This window comes from Pleurodeles waltl, chromosome 7 (genome assembly GCF_031143425.1).
Source record: "Pleurodeles waltl isolate 20211129_DDA chromosome 7, aPleWal1.hap1.20221129, whole genome shotgun sequence".
Taxonomy (NCBI): Eukaryota; Metazoa; Chordata; class Amphibia; order Caudata; family Salamandridae; genus Pleurodeles; species Pleurodeles waltl.
This window is the reverse complement of record NC_090446.1, coordinates 794838894-794859838: the sequence shown is the minus strand read 5'-3', so window position 1 is coordinate 794859838 and position 20945 is coordinate 794838894. Positions and strand designations below refer to the sequence as shown.

The 20945-nt window shown below is 47.2% G+C and overlaps 1 protein-coding gene across 2 annotated transcripts in view; it reads left to right on the top strand.

Annotated features, from left to right (window-relative positions):
• RANBP17 (RAN binding protein 17) overlaps nt 1-20945 on the top strand; it is a 1172021-nt gene that overhangs the window by 144688 nt on the left and 1006388 nt on the right. For both annotated transcript variants that reach the window (XM_069199335.1, XM_069199333.1), the window contains exon 8: nt 17836-17909. In XM_069199335.1, coding sequence (XP_069055436.1) covers nt 17836-17909 — 74 coding nt within the window. The remainder of the gene's footprint in view (nt 1-17835; nt 17910-20945) is intronic.

The following is a 20945-nucleotide window of genomic DNA, read 5'->3' as shown; positions in this document are numbered from 1 at the left end:
ATTTCCTACATTATAAATACATTTTACATTGCCCCATCTACTGTTTAAAGCCTACACTATGGGTGACTTACATTTATAAAAAAAGGTTTAGAGAGCGTGGCCACGCAGGATAGCTGACAGGAAGGACATGCTTCTAAGAGGCTGCTTGTCTGCTCCGGCCTAATCCAGCAGAATCCTGCTGCGAAAAGTGCTGCTCACGTCCTGACAGCTAGGACAACTCACCCCGTATTCCTGCACCCTGGGACTGCAAGTTCAGCGTGGGAGCGGTCTCTCCTGAGCAGGGGACCGTAGCAGGAACTTGTCTGGGCCTCTGGGGCTCATTGAGGCCTACGGGGCTGCGACTGCCTGCGCAGTCCTTGAGGTGGTTTCATCCCCGTGAACAGCTGGCGCAGCTCATCTTGGTGGGGTTCTGCTCCTGGGACCGAGTGGTCTCTTGTGAGGTGGGGGCTGATGTGACCTGTGGTGGGCCTGCCCAGAGACCTCCTTGGTGGGCCTGAGTGGCCGCACTGAGTTGGAGCTGGGGGGGAGGGGTTGGTGGGCTCTGCCGGCCCCGTTCACCCTGCCTTCGACTGCCATGCCTGGGGCACACACATGGTGAGTGGCCTGCACGGGCGATACTCCTGGACACTGAGGAAGGTTTGTGCAGCCACTGCACTTCGGGGGGGCTTCACTGATCAGCCGGCTCAACTGACTTTAAAGACTACTGCTATTGAGGTTGCAGAGCCTGCTGCATGGGGCTTTGGCCTACTTACCTAGTTACGTAGTCCTGCGGAGCTGCTTGGTGGCTTGGGCCTGAGGTGAGCTGTAATTTTGGGCCCATCCCGCCTTCATAATATTGCTGGAGCTCAGCTGCTGTTTCTCTGCAGTTACAGACTCCTGGATGCACGATCAGCTGTATCTCACCCCCTGCGCAGACTGTGGATGAATCGTGGGCCTAGGGGGAATCTCATTGGCAACATTGCGAGGGGCCGTATGAAGTGTGGCTTGGCCTCCCTCATCGCATCCTCCACCTGGTGAGTGATGGTGCCTTACTTGCTGGTATATGGCTGCGAGGGCCACTGTTGCGTGCTGAGGGACACAAAATAGTCACCTTCCCTGTGGTAACATCCTCCTGTACAGACACATACCTGCCATTAGGGGAGGCCTCCTGCACATCCCACCCATATGACAGAGCGGTGGGGGATCAGAGATCAGTATTGCACTTCGTATGGGGACACCACCACAGGCTATTAACACAGGCCTGACCTATAAAGACGTAGACTGTATCCTCTGCGCAGCCCGGGAAGAGGACAATGCCCATCCTGAGAACCATAAGATCTCCATCTTCTCCGACTATACTAACAAAGTGCACTGGACCCAGAAAAGCTTTCTGGAGGTCAAAGCTATGCTGCGATTGATGTGCCTCTACTACATGCTACTTTATCCTGCCATATTGTGGGTGTTTGATACAGAGGACGATGGCTGGAGGTTTGGAACAAGGTCTCCAGGGAGAGCACGAGCCCCTGGCTGGCCAGAGCCCAGAGTACTGGTGGGGGGGGGACTCACAGTCCGTATTGGGAGGACTCAAGAGGAGCCCACGTATGGAGGGTCTTCAGCGGCTGGCGGTGAGAACCCGATGAGGATTGCTTTCGAAGATGATGGAACCATGGCTTTGGCTTCACATGAACATGTATCAGAACTGGAAGGGGACCTGCCTGCTCGGGCATTGGGTGATTTTGCTACCTGACTTGTGGCTCTGCACTGACTTCTACTGAATTTACCCCGTCTCCTCCCTTTTCCTTTTATAGGGGTGGTGGATACCTCCTGCATAGGATGCATTTGAGATGGTGTTTGATGATTACGTTGATCAGATGTTGGGCCTTTTTGTGATATTTTACTGGGAATGGCATTACATTGTGTACAGGGTTCAGGGCGCCTCTCCATGCCTAGTGGTAGGTCATGTTTGGGGATTCAAGGGTTCAGGCTTTGGGTCCTAGCACCAGAGATCTTGATAGATATGCAGTGCTTTATGTTGTTCTTTTACTGTGTATCCGGGGTGGAGGGAGTTGTCTAACTTGTACTGTTATGTATAGTGCACATTTTTGGTTGCCGTGCAAATGAGGTAGCAGGTCACTAGTTTCTATCAGCTGGGATTTCTGGGATGGTTTACTGCGTGAGGGGTGATATGGTCAGCCCTTAGGTATAGGAACATAGTGCTTCATGGCTGAGTGTATAAACGTCATAACGTGGAATGTCAGGGGCCTGAAGGGCTATTCCAAGTGATATAGAGTACACTTGTTTCTGAGGTGTAACAAAGTGCAGATAGCCTGCCTACATGAAACTCGTCTAATGAATGGAGAATCTCAGAATCCAGGGAAGGAGTGGAGGGGCACCTATTTTCTGCTACTTATTTCTCCCATGCTAGTGGGGTGGCCTTCTGAATTGCCCCGGGGGTCCTATTTTGACATACTTACAGTGAGGCAGGTATAGAGGGACGCTACCTCTTACTGCAGGGTACACTAGTTGGTAAAGATATCGCAATCCTAAATACGTATGTGCCCAATGTGGATGCTAGGTGTTTTTATGAGAGAATCCAAGACCTTCTGGAGGGCAGCTTGGGTTCCCCTGTGATCTAGGCAGGGGATTTCAATTGCATCCTGGATGGTGACAAGGATTTCCACCCATCGAAACAGAGCACTAAGTCCCTGTTGACAAGCTTCCTTGCTGCGGTCATGCGTAAAGTGGGCCTACTAGATGGACGCCACATGCTACACCCGGGGGGCCATAAGTACACTTGCCACTCTCTGACACGCAATACTCATAATTCCCTGTTCTCTGCTGTGCCCAAATTTGGTGCAAGCTCACTGAGCTCCTGACAGACATGGTATATTGGGATACACTGGTAAACCTCCGTTACTGATTGTCTTAACTGCGAACTGCGGGACAATGGCTACTAGAGCTACTAAATGGGAGGCCCTCAAGGCAGTCACAAGAGGGGCTTGTATAGGGACCATCTGTGGTGTATGGAGACAACTAGAGGTGGATATCAAAGTACAGGAGAGGCGCCTAGTAGGCCATCATGGGTTGGAGGCATGGTCACGGATACATGTGCAGGGGTGCTGCAGATGCAGCAGGCAGTGCAAAAGCTCTGGGTCTCCATAGACAAGTGTACACTTAAGGCGTATCGTCAATCACTGCATAGGAAGGGGTATAAATATGGTCGGCTCCGGGCATGGATCCTCTGGCGTGAACTGGAGGCCCCTTCCATACTGCACCTTTGCGTTCCGTATGGAGCCTTGGTGACCAGTCGGCAGGACATACTGTATACTCTTGTGGGTCATTTTAAGGTTATGGATCAGGCTGGTGTGGTTGGCCAGGCAGTGGTGACAGGGATTTCTTGCAGAGGTGGAGTTACCTTGCCAAGCATCAGAATGTGTGCAAGAGTTGGAGGAAGAGATTTCCTTGGAGGAACTGTGTAAGGCTATCTGTTCCCATCAATAGGTCTAAACCCACTGGCAGGGACCGCTTCCTCCATGGAGTTCTAGCAAGCTTATTCCACTGTGCTCTAGGAAAAACTGCTGGAGGTCCTTCTGGAGGTGCCAACGAGGAAGCTCCTCATGTATGCCTCATGTTGACATCCAGGGGAGACCCAGCGGACCCTTCCTCATATAGGCCACTCATTATGCTCAACTCAGATGTTAAACGTCTCTGCAAAATCGTGGCAGCAAGACTTGGCCTGGGGGGGGGGGGGTGGAGGAGGGCAGAGGGTGGAGGGCGGTTGGTGGATTGGGCATCCGAGGGCTGGTGCATGAGGATACGGGTTTATGGCGACTCGTAGTACAACATTTAATGTACGTAAACTTGCACGTGCTGCATTAAACCATGGATGATGGCCTGGAGTTGGCCCTTGTCTCCCTTTTGATATGGTATAATGGAGTTACCTGATGACAATATGGAGGTATGGGGTCAGAGCCAATCTTTTGTGATTGTGTACGACTCCTGTACACCGACCCCTCGGTCCATATTAAGGTGGGGGGTTAACTCTCGAAGGCATGGCATGGTCTGTGGGCGGGGGACCAGATAGGGATATCCTCTCTCACCACTCTTTTTTGCTCTCGCAATTGAATCCCTGGCCTTGCTGAAACCATGGGGGGATTCAAGTGAGTGGCTCCACATGTCATTTCACAGTATGCAGATGGCACATTATTTATGTTCACCCCCCCAGAAGGTTGGTTCCAATATTGATGAGGCTACTGGATGACTTTGGTGAGGTCTCCTTCCTCAGGGTCAGTGTCTGAAAATCACTGTTATTTCCCCTTGGAAGGTTAGTAGGGGTACCGCTCGACCAACCCCAGAGCTGGGATACTGAGGGATTGTATTATCTCGGCAAACAGATCAGGCATACAGAGACAGCTCATTGGTGCTTGAACATGGACAGGGTAGTAGAGGGTTGTGAAGGTACAGTTGGATTTAGGAACACACTTCCTCTGTTGGTAACAGGCAGGGCAGCAATAAGCAAGATGGCCTTCCTCCCAGGCTGCCTCTTCTTAGTCCAGGATTCACTGTTGCTGCTCAGGCCTTAGTTTTTTTGTAAACTGGATAGTTTAGTAATCTTGTTGGTCTGTGCCAGACAGCGCAGCAAGGTAGTGCTGTTGGTACTTAAGAGAGGTATGGAGGATGGAAGACTAGCTCTCCCAGATATGCAATTTTATTATTTTGCTGCACATCTACAGCATGCCACGAGGTGGCTTGAAGATCCAGATAATTGGGTAAAAAAGTTGTTCAGGGATATACTTGGGGATGACACCTTGGCGTACCTACTGATATGAGGGGGTAGGGTGGAGCACCCTATCCCGTATTTGGTGAGGCATGCAGCTGTGCTCTGGGAAACGGTTGTCCAAAAAATACAGGGCTTCCTTTGTTAGGGAGCTGCGGCTTTGGGATCTTGCACCGTTTTGGGCAATCAATGCAGATATGTCTATGGAACAATAGAGGGAAGGGGCGGTCAGGTGGCTGGCGGCATGTACCATGATGAGGTTTTCCTTACCTTTCAAGATGCGCAAGAGAGCTTTTGCATAGAACGAGGTAATTTCCTTCATTACGCCAAGCTGGAAAGAATGGCAAAGGAGGTGTGGAGTGACTTTGCGGTGGTGCCACAGCCCTTCCAGGTACTTGGTGGTTTGCTCCAGTGGCGAGAGGGATGGCATATAATTACATTATTCTATAATGCGCTCAGGAGGGACATGCTGAAAAAACCCTATGTAGTGCGATGACCCTGGGAGAGGTTGCTAGAAGAGCAAATAAATGCTGATTGGGCACACACATGCGAGTTAGGGAAAATGGTATCCTGTAATAATAGATTTAACTTAATACTTTTCAACTTCCTAAACCACACCTATGTGACTCCTTGTCAACTAAATAGAATAGGCCTCTGTACAGCGGCAAGATGTTGGCGTTGCGGGGAGATGAATGCCACCTTTTTTGTATCTTGTCTGGGCCTGCACTGAGGTTCAAAACGTTTGGAGGTAGGTTGTGCACAGTATTGAGGAGGCAACCAGCTTAGTGATCACACTGACCCCAGCGGCCTGCCTCATGCGAGTGGTGGCGAGGCCCAGGGGGTATTAGATCCCCTATAAACTTACCCAGCTTGCACTCCTTCTGGCTAAGAGACGAGTGGCCGTCAGGTGATTGGGAACAAGGGGATCGCTGCCTCCTTATGGCTGAGGGACCTGCTTGAATGGGGAGTGGCTGAATAACACCATATTTGTTTTTTTAAAATTATTTTTATTAGTTTTCTTGCAAGTAGAAAAAAAGAACAAAAAAAGGACAATTGTTAACAACTTTTCCCTATTTCCCCCTTCCCTTGAGTTCTCCTCTGTCCCCGCTCCGGTGTTATTAATTTGTTTGTTTTCCCCCATAGCGTCTTTTCTTGGGTGTTGTTACATAACCCCTAGGTCGTTTCCTCATATGTTTCCAGCTTGGCTATGTTGGTGTGATCAGTGTGTGTTTGCGTTTCTGTGTTTAGTCTTCCACTTAGTCTGTGTCCGATGATGAACTTAGGTCCTCTTTGTCTTCCCGTGGATTTTGCACGCGGTCGAGCAACTCATCCCAACCCTGAGCACCCTCTGGATTTCCCGCTCCCTTTGCCACTTCCTGGTGCAATGTCTCTCCCTCAGCTCCAGCCCATTTAATCATTTCCTCTTTCCATCTTAGCGTCTGTGGGCCCCTTGGGTCTTTCCAGTGCATTGTGATCTCTCGTTTGGCCAGTATCAGCGCTAGGTCTATAAACTTGTTCACGTTTTTTTTCTTATGTGGTCTAGAGAAACCCCCCTAGTAATATTGCTGTTGGGGTAGGTAAGAGTCTTCTCTTTGATATTGTTGTGAGGGTATTCAATATTTCTTCCCAGTAGTGTTTCACTGTGCTGCAAGTCCATAGCATGTGGAGTAGGCCTGCTTCTGGTGCTGTGCAACGAGGACAGAGACTATTCACACTGGGGTAAATAGAGGCTATCTTTGCGGGGCTTAGGTATGCTCTGTGTAGTATGTTTAGATTGATCAGTTTGAATCTAGCATTTCGGGAAACTCTGTATGTGTGCGTTATGATTTTTCCCCAGAGGTTGTCATCTATGTCTTCCTGGATGTCTTCCTGCCATTGGTGCTTCAATCTATCCAGGGAGTGCAATGTGTCTTTTTGCAGTGATTTATTAAGCGTTAAGACCATCTTCTTGTTCCCACCTATTGTGCATATGCTGTGACATCCGGCATGTGTGGAGGGTTCTCTGGATCCCTGCCTCCAATATTTTTGTATTAGGGTTATGATTGCTCTGTGTGTGAGGAACATTCTGGCGGGGATTTCATGTTGGGTCATTAGGTCTTCATATGTTAACAGTTCTCCATCCCTAAAGAGGTCCCCCACAGTCCTAATGCCTGCCCTCTCAGATCTTGTGATTCTTACAATATTGCAGCCCCGAGGCAATGTAGTTAGACTGGCTAGGGGTAGATTTGGGGAATATGGGTGTATGGTTTGCGTGCGTTGTAAACTTTGATTCCAGCAATGGCTCCATACTTGGAGTTCTAGGGGTTCTGTTTTATGCCCTCTTCTTGGTGTTAGGAGTATTCCCATAATACCTGTGGTTGAGGGATCTCAGGAACACGTGTCTGTCTCTATGGAAAGAATTGAGTGCCACTTCCTAGCTAACCACTGAAGTTGCCCCGCTAGGTAGTATAGTTCTATGTCTAGGGCTGCCAGGCCCCCTTCTATCGTCGGCCGCTGGAGTTTGTGTAGGGCTAGTCTATGGCGGCTCGCTCCCCATATGAAGTTAGTGATAATTGTGTCGATCTCTTTAAAGATTGATCGAGGGATTATTACAGGAAGCGTGGAAAAGCTGTATAACAGTCTAGGCATGGTCACCATTTTCACCAGGGCTACTCTGCCTGTCACTGACAAGGGTAATGTTTTCCAGAATTGAACGTCTGTTTTCAGCTTCTGGATCGCTCTATTAACATTTCCCTCTAATAGATCTCCCATATCATGGTATATGTGGACGCCTAGGTATCGAAACATGGTTTGGGACCAGTTTAGCCCCTGTACATTGGCGATCTGGGGTAATCCCTGTTTTAGTGGGTATAGGTGGGATTTCTGCCAATTAATACAGAGACCCGAAGTATTGCCGAAACGCTCCAGTAGTGTCATCGCTCCCTGTAGTTCGTTGTTGGGATCTCCTAGAAATATCAGCATGTCGTCTGCATAGAGCGCTATCTTGTGTGTCTGATTACCTATCACAAGTCCTTTAAAGTATGCTCCTGATCTAGCCAAGTGTGCGAGTGGCTCCATTGCAATAGCAAAGAGTAGGGGCGACAGTGAGCAGCCCTGCCTTGTACCTCTTCCTATCCTGTATGCTTGGGAGTTCTGTTGGAGTTGAGTATAATAATTTCACCCATTTAATAAATCCCTGCCCTAGTCCCATCTTCTCCATTTCTACTTCCAAGTAATCCCATCTGAGACTATCAAATGCCTTTTCGATATCTACCACCAGAACTGCTGCTGTGTTGATGGTCGGTGATTTGGAATGTATTATGCTAATGAGTCTCCTGACAGCAGTTAGGCGGCTAGGGCGCTGCTCAAGATTTTGTAGTCAATATTGAGCATGGATAGTGGACGATATGAGCAAACGTCTGTGGGTGGGCGCCCAGGTTTGGGTAGTGGGACAACAATGGCTTTGTTTGGGGATGGGGGCAAAACCCCTGTTTCAAGCGCCTCTTCGTAGAGGATGCTTAGTTTGGGTGCTAGAAGATCAGCATATGCTTTGTATAGTTCTGCCGGTAGTCCGTCTGCCCCTGGTACCTCCCCTCTCGCCATTGCCTCCACCCTTACCTTTATTTCCCGTGTTGATAACTGTTCTCCCAATATTAGCTGATCCTCTTCGCTTAGAGTGGGAAGCTGGATATGTGCAAGGTTGTGCAATTGCTCTGCTCTTAAAGGGGTCGATGGGGGGGGCATATAGGTTTGAGTAGTATTCTGTGAAACATGTATTGATCTCTCCTTGGCCAAATACTCTGGTTCCCGTCTGGTTTACTAGCTCCATTATTAGTGATTGTTGTCTAGGTGGGGCCACTAGCCATGCTAGTAAAGCCCCCACCCTTTCACCTTGTGCATGTTGTCTGGTAGTGTATTTCCTGTAGTCAAAGCGTCTAAGCTTTTCCATGGTTAGAGCTATCTTATTCTAAATCGCTGAGATATTTGGGGCCAGTTCTGGGTTGTCAGGTCTATTGCGTTCTAGGTTTCTCAATTCTAATTCATTCTTGTTAATCTCTCCCTCTAGTGTTTTTCTAACCCCTGTCACCCCAGTCATGCAGAGTCCTCTTAGGGTAACTTTGAATGCTTCCCATTTTTGGGCTCTGGTAGATGCAGTGTCTTGGTTGTGTTCAAAATACTCTTTTATTGCTTCTCTTATGTTTTGACAAAAGGCGTGGTCTTCTAATGTGTCAGCCCTGAGCCTCTAGTTTTTGTATCAGGGGACGTTCTCTTTTCCAATCTAGGGTGAGTAATAATGGGTTGTGGTCGGATATGGTACGGCACAAATATTCCGCTGCCTGTGTTGTGCTGTTCACCTCAGGGAATGTCAAGAAGGTATCCAACCGAACGTGCAGGTCTTGCAAGTGTGAGTAAAAGGAGTAGTCCCTTTCTAAGGGTCTAAATGCCTCCAGGAGTCTAATAGGTCCCAGTCCCTCTGCCATCTTGTAAAGCTATTGGCCGTCTTAAGTATTGGAGAGTGGGGCAGTGGCGGGTGCGACCTATCTATCTCAGTGTTTGCAATACAGTTGAAGTCTCCTCCCATAATTATGGCCTGAGTTAGCTGTGGTCCCCACCTGTTTGAGAGTTTGTTCAGGAATGTGATTTGGTTGTGGTTGGGCACATATGTGCCCCCTATTGTGATGGCTCTTCCTCCCAAACCTCCAGCGACTAGCACATAGCTTCCTTCTTTATCAATGATTGTGTTCACTTTCTGAAATGGGACATCAGGGCGGATCCATATAAGTACCCCCCTCGCATAGGCTGAGTACTCAGTTGCATATACTTGTCCCCTCCAAAGTTTTGTCAGTGCAGTGACCTCCTTCTCAATAAGGTGTGTTTCCTGTAGTATTGCAATATGTATGTCCCGCCTCTTAAGTTGACTGTACACCTTGTACGGTTTGTGTATGCTGTTCAGTCCTCTAACGTTCCACGTGAGGAACTTGTAGTTTGACTCTCTGTCCATGAGGTGCGTTTATAGGTGGTATGGGGTGATAGATCTTACCTAGTAACCATTGAGGGGGGTGTGACAGCAAGGGGGTTCGAAATTGAGTGGTGTAGACCGGAGCAGGGTCAGCTAATTTTGTTAAGTTAACTAATAACCAAACGTTTCTTAATGTGTCTAACTTTCCTCTCCCCAGGACCGGATTCCCAACTATCCCCGTCCAAACTTCCCTAAACTTGAGAAACATTATGTATAAGTGAGGAGCATGGCTAGGGTCGGATAATCCTTCCCTGGCCTCCATGTGTATGAATTATTTGAGTAAGTGTACCCCTTCTCCCAGACCCCAAAGTTACTTGCTGTTCAAGACGGCGGACGTCCGCAGGGTCAGGTCGTCTGTGTACTAATGGTCCTTATCTGATAGCTCTCCATGATCTCCTTGCAAAGTCCCCTGGTACGGTGATACTTCTTGGGGCGTTTTGTTCGATGAGTTTTCACCTTGTGTGGATTGCGGGGGATCCGTGATAGCGTCGTCTTCTTTTCAGATGATCTCGTCGGATGATCCTGGGGTGACTTGTGGTAGGTTTTATGTTGTTTCTAGCGATGAGCGGGAGACATCGTCTGACATCGATTCTCGATCTGATTGAGGTTCGGGCGAGCGGGCAAGCATCGAGGGCTCTCTACTCAGGGCTGCTGCGGTTCTCACTGCGTTTTCTCTTTCTTGTAGCGCCTGATTGCGTGGTGGAGCAGAGCCCAAAGAAGGTCTATCTTTCTTGTGGCGAGTTTCTTTTGGGGGGTGTGAGGATCGTCCCTCGCTGTTTTGTCCACTTGTCCCCTGAGTATCTAGCCATTCCTATGCCTGCTGTGGCGAAGTAAAGAACAGGGTCTCATTGTTACTGATAATTTTTTATTTGGCCGGGAACAGCATAGCATAGCGTATTGACCTTGTTCTGAGTCGCCTTTTGATCTCCGTGAAGGCGGATCTTTGTTTTTGAGGATCCCTGGTGAAGTCCGGGAAGATCATGACCCTCCGATCACCTATCCTGATCTCCCCTTTTTTCCTTGCTTGGGCTAGTATAAAATCTCTATCTTTAAAATGTAGTAGTTTTGCTATGATCGGGTGCGGGCTGGCTCCCGGAGGGGGGGGGGTCTGGCAGGCACACAGTGGGCTCTTTCTATTGCAAAATACTGTGATAAGCCCTCCGGAGCTATTTCTGAGCATATCCATCTTTCAGGGTAGGTTCCCATGTCTGGGTCTTCAAGTTCAGTTTTCTCTGGTATGCCCACCAGGCGAAGGTTGCTCCTCCGTGCTCTGTTTTCGGCATCCCCTGCTTGTGTTTCGAGCGTTTTCATCCGAGTTCCCAATTCAGTTACTGTTTTGGAGATTTTCGTATTTTCAGGGGTGAGGTAGTTTAGTGTTTTTTCGTTGGCAACTACCCTGTCCGTGAGTCGCCTATGGTCATCCCTTAGTAGTGTCAAGTCCACCGATAGTGAGTCTATTTTTAGCTCCAGTGCCTCTCTGGATGCCTGTATTGCCTGTAGTAGTGTGTCCAGGGTGGTCTCTTTGTCTGGTTCCTCGTTTCTTCCTTCTTTGTGGGGGGTTGCTCTCCTCCACGATACCATCTTTCTTTCTTGATTTTCCCATTTTAAGTTACTTCCTTGTTTTCCTCCTGGCTGGGTCTCTGTAAGTTTCAGATATTATCGTGCTGTCTATTCCTGTGCCCAAGACTTGAGCTCGCCTTTATTTTCTTTTATTTATTTCCTATCTCTGTTCCCTTTTACATTTCAGTCTTAATCTGCTTGTTGTTCTGGTTTCTGTGCTGTGCGTGTTTGAGGCTTGCTCTGTGTGGTCTTTGGTTTTAAGGTTCTCAGCACTGGCTTATTGCTAAATGTCTAAGCGTTTTTTTGTTTATTTAGTTAGGGGCCTGCTAGGTAGATATAGGCTTTCTTTTTCTGTTAGCCCAGGTATCGATCCCTTGCCCATTTATGGCACTGTTTGGGACCGGAGGGCCGACGCTCGGGCGGGCCTCAGGATCGTCCGCGAAGCGGCTGCGTTCAGCCCGCCCACTCCTCACTCCCTCTGCATGGTGTGCGGCCCCTGTCAGCTTTCAGATCTCTCAGTAATGTTCACCGCCTGGAGCCCGGGTTCTGCATGCCCGTCACTGTTTGGTATATTGAACGGGTATTTTAACTCACCGACCGGGCCCGTTCTGGCTCGCCACATATTCCGGGGTCACCTCCGCGCTTCGCGGTTCCGTTTCTTGTGCCGGGACCAGCCCCGTTCAGGTGACGGTCGCTTCCTCTTCTGTATTCTGTTATGGGCGTCCCGGCGCCCGCCTCTCCCGGTCTCCCGACTCACTCAGTGCTGCTGTTGGTTTCGCGCATCGGGATCTCGCCTTGTTTTTGCTCTGCTGCTGGAGCCGCCATCTTGACGAAGGGCTCAGTCTTCCCTCACAGATCGGTCGCGTCCCCGGGATCAGCTCCACTGGTTCCGCTGCGGGCCTAGACTTCAGCAGGGGTGTCCTTGAATATTATGACGTCCCGTGCAGGGGCCGGGGGTCAGGGAATCAGGATGATGTAGTTAAGCGTTGGAGGCCGTCGGGAGCTCCACTTTACGCGTGCTGCTCCATCGACCTCAGGTCACGCCCTCCTGAGTAACACCATATGTGTCTTCTTTTTCAAAGTAACAAGGTGGCCTAGGAAGAGATAATGATATGGTGGCTTCTGCTCGAAAAGTGTAGCGAGGAGGGGATCACAGGCTCAGTGACCACTCCATATGATGGAGTTTTACTTCTGCGTAAAATGTGTAATGTTATACAAGTGATGTGGCAGCCAAGTGCAATATTGGTGAACCTATATCTATGAAACTAGCTTGATGACTTGGATTATGCTATATTATGTTGACAGTGATGTACTTTTCTATTATCAAGCTTCGCATGTACAATGTGGCTCACAATTGAGAAATACTGCTATATTGATGTGGGCAATTTACCTTTGTGCATTTGGGAATCTTGCACTGCCTATTTTGTTGTTTCTTATGCGAAAATCAATAAAACGAAGTTGGGGAAAAAAGGGAGGTTTACTCCTGGCAAAAGGTTTATTTTGCCAGGTCGAACAGACAGTTGTAAACTGCACAGAAGCTGGAACGGCAGGCCTTAGACATGTTTTAACCACTTCGCTGCTAAGCTTTCCCCTGATGATGCCTCTCCTCCCCATGCTAAGCTTTTTTTGGGGTAGTTTGCGCTTAGGCCCCCCATAACATTTTGTCCACATAAACTCTCCATGCTAAATTTGCATCCTTTTTTCCCAACATCCTGGGGATGTGGATTCCCCTGCATGGGAAAGAGAAATTATCTGAACTACAGCTACATTTTGATTAAATATCAAGAGTGAAAAATAGGTATCAAGGAAACCTATGTATTTCCAAAACAGGCACAAGATATGGAGTTGAGGAGCAGTGATTTTTTGCTCATCTCTGAATTTGTTGGATACCTATACTAGCATGTGAAATAGAGGGCATTTCTCAAAATGACTTTTTTCTTACACACTGTGTTTACATTTGGAATGTGCAAATGCAGAGAAAGGTAATTGGTAATAACACATGTTCTGCTGTTTTGTGTTACCCCAAGTCTCCCAATAAAAATGGTACCTCACTTCTTTGGGTAGACCTAGTTCGCGTGACAGGAAATGGCCCACAAATCAACTTGGACACATCACATGTTTGCAGTGGAAACGGACTCGTTTTTAGCAATGTGCCTAGCTGTGGATTTTGGGCCCCAGCACCGCTGTCACCTCGGGAAACCTAGCAAACCTGTACATTTTTTAAAGCTATACACCTGGGGAAATCCAGGATGGGGTGACTTGTGTGGCTCCCACAAGGTTCTGTTGCCCAGAATACCTTTCAAAACTCAAATTGTGTCTAAAAAACACATTTTCCGCACATTTCTGTGATGCAAGGTTCTGGAATCTGAGGGAAGCCCCAAACTCCCTTCCACCCAGCATTCCCCTAAGTCTCCAGATAAAAATGGTACCTCACTTGTGTGGGTAGGCCTAGTGCCTGTGACAGAAAATGACCAAAAACACAACATGGAGACATCACATTTTTCCACTGAAAACCGACTTTATTTATTTATTTATTTTTTTGCATTGTGCCAGCACGTAGGAAACCTGTACATTTTTTAAAACTAGACACCTAGGGTAATCCAGGATGGGGTGACTTGTGTGACGCTCACCACATTTTTCTACATAGAATCCCTGGCAGTCCTCAAAATCTGTCTAAAAAAACACATTTTCCTCAAATGTCTGTGATGCAAAGTTCTGGAATTTGAGGGGAGCCACAAACTTGCTCCCACCCAGCATTCCCCCAAGTTTCCAAATAAAAATGCTCGTGATGGAAGCGCACCAAATCAATGTGGACACATCACATTTTACAGCTGAAAACTAACTTGATTATTGCATTGTGCCTAGGCTGTGCATTTTGGGCTCTAGCAAAGCTGGCACCCAGGGAAACCTAGCAAACCTGTACATTTTTTAAAACTATAGACCTAGGGGCATCCAGGATGGGGTGACTTGTGTGGCTCTCACCACATTTTGTTACTCAGAATCCCTTGCAAACCTCACATTCTCCCCACATTTCTGTGATGGAAAGTTCTGGAATCTGAGGGGAGCCACAAATTTCCTACCTCTCATCATTCCCCTTGGTCTCCTGATAACAGTGATACCTTCATGTGTGTGTGTGGACCAAGGACCTGCAACAGGGAAGGGCCAAAGACGTGTAGAGATTGAGGGGGCACCAAAGCGTGTTCATAAGCGCAGTTTTTGTATACGTTTTTAGGATGCATCTGCTTTGGGCCCCCTCACAAGTGAGGTATAATTTTTTCCACAAGAACGAGGGGTACTCTGAGTGGTAGGAAATGTTTGGTTTATTTTTGTTTCTGGAAGAATATGGCACAGAAATGCAAGGAAAATGTGTGATATTAATCACATTTTGAGATTTCCAGGGCATTGTGTGTAAAAAATGTGTTGGGATCCATGAGAGGCTGTACTCTTCTGGGTGTCTAGTATTTGAAACTATCTAGAGTTTGTAGTTATTCCGTAGACAAGAAGCGAGCATGCTACTAAGTCTGCTACTTCTGGGATGTCCCAAAAATTGTGAAAGAAACGCCCTTAGGTTTTGTTAAAAAAGACTCCTGCCCAAAAACCTAGTTGGTGACATGCTTCATCATTGAGGTCCCACCCGAGACACCTAGCGTGTCAGGGGTGTGCTTCAATGCCTGATTACAGCGGAGAGCAGGTTTTTTTATCATGAGTTGAATTCACAACTAAGAAGAGAAGTGCAATAAAATTGTCTTGTGGTTACCCACCAATCTAGCGTGTTTTTAATCGTGGTAACCTTGAACAAAGGTTGAAAACAGTGATTTCCATAATTTTTGTGTTTGGGACATCACAGAAGTAAGATACTTGGTAGCGTGCTCGCTTCTTGTGGTTGTTGATAGTAATTGGGGAAGGTGAGCTCTCTCTCTCTTCTCACTCTCTTTATTGGTACACACAGATGGTTGGATTTGGTATGAGGGTGAGTGAAAGTTCAGAACATAACATTTTATTAACAAGAGATTTCACAAAAATGAAATGCACTGTTAATAATTTAAAGGTAAAAAACTGAACCAATGACTCGCAGCGCGTAAGCTGTAAAGCTGCGTCAATGCACAAACTGCTCTACAGTCCATTCACACACCTTTCATTTGTGAGACACCCAAGACCATTCACGCCACCAGCTGTGGACACAGCACATTACAACACTCACATCAGCAGACAGTGACATTCATGAGCCCATCACTTTTATACACCAACATGCCTGACACAGCAATCACACTGGCTGACGGAGTATGTGGACTGGGGTTTGGCTAGCAGTAAGTGTAGAAACCAGCAGCAAATCACTATTCACACACCGCTAGCCAAACGGCAGCTCACACATGCTGTCAGCCATGCACCAGCTCACACATGCTGTCAGCCATGCACCAGCTCACGCACACTGACAGCCAAGCGCCAGCTCACGCACACCGCCAGCCAAGCGCCAGCTCACACACACCGCCAGCCAAGCACCAGCTCACTCACACCGGCAGCCAAGTGCCAACCCACACACTCCACCAGCCAAGCACCAGTCCACGCACACCACCAGCTAAGCACCAGTCCATGCACACCACCATCCAAGCTCCAGTCCACTCACACCACCAGCTAAGCACCAGTCCATGCACACCACCATCCAAGCTCCAGTCCACTCACACCACCATCACATTTTTTTAACAAAAAAGAAAACACAAAACAATAGTAGCTAAATACAAAACTACAAACACAACAGCGCTAACTAACTACATAAAACGAATGCCAATCTTGAAACTGAACAAAAACTATAAAGCGATATAAACCAGACAATGCTCATGAGTGCTACCAAAAATTATTTTGTGTGTGGGACCTTCTAAAACAAGCGGGCACACACATCCCAGGTTTAGAAGGACAATCAGGGCAGTGCATATGACTCTCCTTCTGCATTCCTCTTTGCATACAGGTTGTACATTTCTTACAAGGCTTGGTTTTTGGGGCATGGGAGGAATGTGATCAGTAAAGTGGCGATCTTTCGATCTAGCTATATCCTCCACTGCTCCAACTCTAGGAACACTTGCCTGTTCCACTGTAACAAGGCTGCCTATCACAGACTCCTGAAACTGAACAAAAGTCATCTTTGAACAATCCTTGAACACAACAAAATCATTAAAGTTTGCTAAATGAAACAAATGAATAGCCAACTTCTTATGCCAAATGTAAGCCTTATGAAGAGCAGTGTAAGGGTCTAACCTCTGATCTGTTCTATCTACACCACACATGTGCTTATTGTAGTCTAAAATGCCATCCGACTCACATGCCCACCCTGTTGTCAGACAGCTTCTGGGCATCCGACTTATAGAAGAGGTTTAAAGGCTACTTAAGTGTGTGATAAAATAAGTGCTGTAGCCCCACTAGTAGCATTTCATTTACAGGCCCTGGATACATGTTGTACTACTTTACTAAGGACTTATAAGTAAATTACATGTGCCAAAAAGCCAAATTTACCAAGTTTAGTGGAGTGAGCACAAGCACTGTAGCACCAGTTAGTGGTGGTGAAGGGCACAGAGTCCTAAGACCAACAAAAATTAAGTTTGTAAACAGGGGGTAGGAGGGGGGAAAAAGCAAAACATTTGAGGTAAGAACAAACTTAGGGGTATCGGGTCTAACACCCACTCACGAGCACTGTGAGAAATGTACACAGAGTTCAGCCTGAACTCCACAGCTCTCAAATCCCCCCCCCCCACCCACACACACACACACAATTTGATTTTGCACAACTATACAGAGGAAACCTTTTTACTCTAGCACTATAGGTGAGTAATATGTTGAGACACTATCCTGAAAAACCACACTAAGAGCACTGTAAATTGGAACACTATCACCTTTTTCAGGCCGAGGTTGCAGTGATTGTTTTTACTGGTTGGTGGTGGGCTACAAAGGGAGGCTAGAACATTTACAGATGGGGACACCTGCTCCATCTGAACTGTGACACTGTGAACAACAAAATTACAACTGGGCATCGTAGTCATACTCAGCATCTGCTGCAACAAACATACAGCAGAGAAACATAGCAAGCAATAAGGGGAATCCAAACAACTCCTCTTTGCTCTTTTTTCCTATATATATAAAACTGTATCACTGGTGTCTTAGTTTGAATTTTTAGGTGTGGAGTTGTGGCCAAGTGCCAGGATGGGCTGACCCCTACCCTGTTCTTTTTTTGCAACAAAAATGTATCCCTGGTGTCAAGTGTGCTTTCTGGCTATGAAAAGATGCTCATGCACTCTGCATTGTAAATGTGATGAGGATGATGTGAACATCTCATCCTCTGAACTAGAGAGGTTAAAAAGCAGGCGTAAGTCCCCAGTTCCCTGACAAAAGCTCACATACTTGGGTAAAAAGCCACTTAGAATTCTTGCTGCCCTTTAAAATGCAGATTTTTCTTGTAAATAAATATTGAATTGATATGTTTGAATAATGTTTTATGTAAGCTACATTATTAACTCACTATTTTCTTCCTCAGTTTTTCTGGAATCAGAGACGTTGGACCTGTTTTTTGATTTGTATCATTCTCTTCCTCCATTGCTGTCTCAATTAGTAAGTAGGTTTTATTTTATATGCTAATTGCTTATAATTTAAGTTTTGGGTTGTGTTGCCAGTAAAAAGCGGTTTATTATTTGTCACATCCTACATTTTTCACCTTTTATTTTTAAGACAATTGCAGTTGTTTGTTTTCACAGCTTCAGCTGTGAGCAGTAAATAACAAAAGCTCTGACATGTAGCCTCTATTTAGTGTTCTAATTGATAGAGACTTCCAGCCGCAGATTCCTTACCTTAGAAATATCATCAGACTGGATGCAGATTTTTTTTTTTTAGCAGTACCCCTGAGTGCTGGTAGGTAGTGTTGTTCGACTCTGCATGGCATCATCAGTGCCAGAAGGTACGTGCCCAGTGCCAATATAGGCGCCATCCCAGCGTGCTGACGTCATTTCCTTCCTTTCTACACAAGTCAGTGCGGATCTGGGGGAGAGCTACTCTTTGTCACTTTTTGACTAACTTTCTTTGAAATTGTGTCAAAATCCTTTTGAAGTTTTCCGACTTATGTGGCAGACATGTCCTCTTGGAAGACCAGCTTCAAGCCCAGGGGGGCCTGTTACTGTTTGATGTCAGTGACGGACCTGCATTTTGTATGCCTTTAGTGCCTCATGCGTGACCGTGCTCCGAAGGCCTGATCCAATGGCTGCACCATGAACCTGAAGGCCTTGAGAGAATGCTCTTCAAGCTCATGGCAGGTCGAAGTGCGAGCCTTCTATGATTAAAATACCATCAAGAGGGAGGGTCCCGGGAACGGTTGCAGAGTCTGAGATCCTCATTGTATTCTAAGTCGTCAGGCCATTCAGGTAAGTCCTGTCACAAGGAGAAGTTGAAGAGGTGTTCGACTTCACCTCGTCCGTTGGCCAACGAGACAAGGGAGCATTTGCATTCAAGGCCTGGCTCCACCGTTGAGCCATCGCCTGGCCCGAATCTGCATTTCCCTGAATTTCCCAGAGCCGGAGCAACTCCCACTAAACTAAAATAACTTTATGAGGCCATGCACCTCATATTTGGGCAGCTGCTTACCTCTGGCATGCTATTAGGCCTTGCTAATTCGGGATGCGCCCCTACTGGATCCAAGCTGGCAGCTCCCTTGCCAGTCGAGCTCCTTGGATCCATGGATGGATCCGGACCCGATTGTGCCACTTCAACCTTCCTAAGCACCAACCCTGATGCCGACACTCCTGGCACCGCTGTCCCCATTCTGATCTCTGACTCCAACACAGATTTGGAGAGGCGTTGTCCAACTGCGACTGGAGCCAGGCCAGAGCCTGAGCTTTATTTTTAATGGCTAGGACTCTGGGAGGATTGGGGGGGGTCACTGTAGCCTAACAAATACCAGCCTCATGATACCAAGATGGACTGATGTGATGATGTGACAGAGGCCAGCAAACTGGACACCTCATCAGATACTGGCATGTTTTCTCCCCTTACCATTGCTACAGAAGAGGGAGCTTCATTTGCCATGGTGGTGAGGAGAGCAGCTGAAGTCCTGGACATAATATAGCATAAACCAAGTCATTGATGTGGGATACTGTTGCGCAGGAGCTGCCAGCAGTTCAGGAGGATGCCTGGGCCCTACTCTCCCAGGCTGCTGGGGATAGTAGAGATGTAGCTAGGTTCACAATAAGGTGTAGACTGGACACCACAGACTCACTGGTCAGAGCGGTTTTGTTGACAGCAGCCTTACAATGGTACACCTGTTTGATGACAACACTACGTCTGCTAAAAACTGTTCCAGCACTCATCATTGCCTTCACCACAGCTCAACGACGAAGAAGAAAAGGTTTAGTCTAGCCAAACCGAAAATGTAAATGGCTTTTATAGAGAAAGCACATGATAAGCTAGAGGTTATTGAGCACAGAACAATCACATACATGTTCAAATTAGGAGATATGGACACAAAGCTGATATTGAAATAAGGTCAACTTGACTGGGAAAAGGTTGGAATTGTTGCAACTGGCAGTGTGATGGCTAGAGGGGGGGCCCCTGTGAAGGCTTCTAGAGTTCAGTCTTTTTTTAATAAACATTTTGTATTGCCATTTTGTAAAAAGAAGAAAAAAAACAGCATTCAAAGGGGAACAGACATTCTGATGGTAGCTCCTCCGTGAACATATCCCACCCATAGTCTGAAGAAGCCTCTTCAAAAATATTTGTATTGGCAGCAGAATGTATTGTAATAAAAGAGGATTGTCATTATATCGCAGTTGGCGCTGTACCTGTGCTTGTGACAATTGTTTTTTTCTGCAATAACTTTTTAAGACAAAACTTTTATTTTTAGCGTTTCAGATAGGCATTCATTTATTCATTTAGCATTGGGATTGCTTTTTCGCCTCTGCATTGTAACGCCATTTATATAAATGCTCACACCTAAATGTTACTTAGTTGTAAGTTCGTAAGAGATCAACATTTTTATCGCATTGGCATTGCTTCGGCATTTCTAATGTTCGCATATTTCAGTCGGTGCTTGTAAACTGCAGCTGCTCACCTGTTAGGGTCTCAAGGCGCTTGGGATGGGGGGGTGGGAGTGTGGCGTATACCGGTGAGGTGGTTTAAAAAAGCCATGTCTTCAGTTCCTTCATGAAGCTTAGGTGGGAGGTGGTTTGCCTGATATGGATAGGTAGGGCGTTGCAGGCGGTGGCTGCGAGGTAGGAGAAGGAGCGTCCTCCTGTTCTGTTTTTCCGGATGTGGAGTAATTCTGCGAGAGAGAGCTGGGCTGAGCATAGGGCCCTGTGGGGTACGTGAAAGTTGAGTTGTTTGTTCAGGTAGGCTGGTCCGGTGTTGTGGAGGGCTTTTTGTGCGTGGGTGAGGATCTTGAAAGTGATTCTTTTCTCTTTGGGGAGCCAGTGCAGTGTACGTAGGTGTTGCGAGAAGTTGCAGTGTCTGGGTAGGTCGAGGACCAGTCTGGCGGTGGCGTTCTGGTTGTTTTGCAATTTGCAGATGAGTTTTTGTTGTTGATTCCAGTGTAGAGTGCGTTGCCGTAGTCTAGTCTGCTGGTGATGAGGGCGTGTGTGACGGTCTTTATATGTTTGTGGTGGA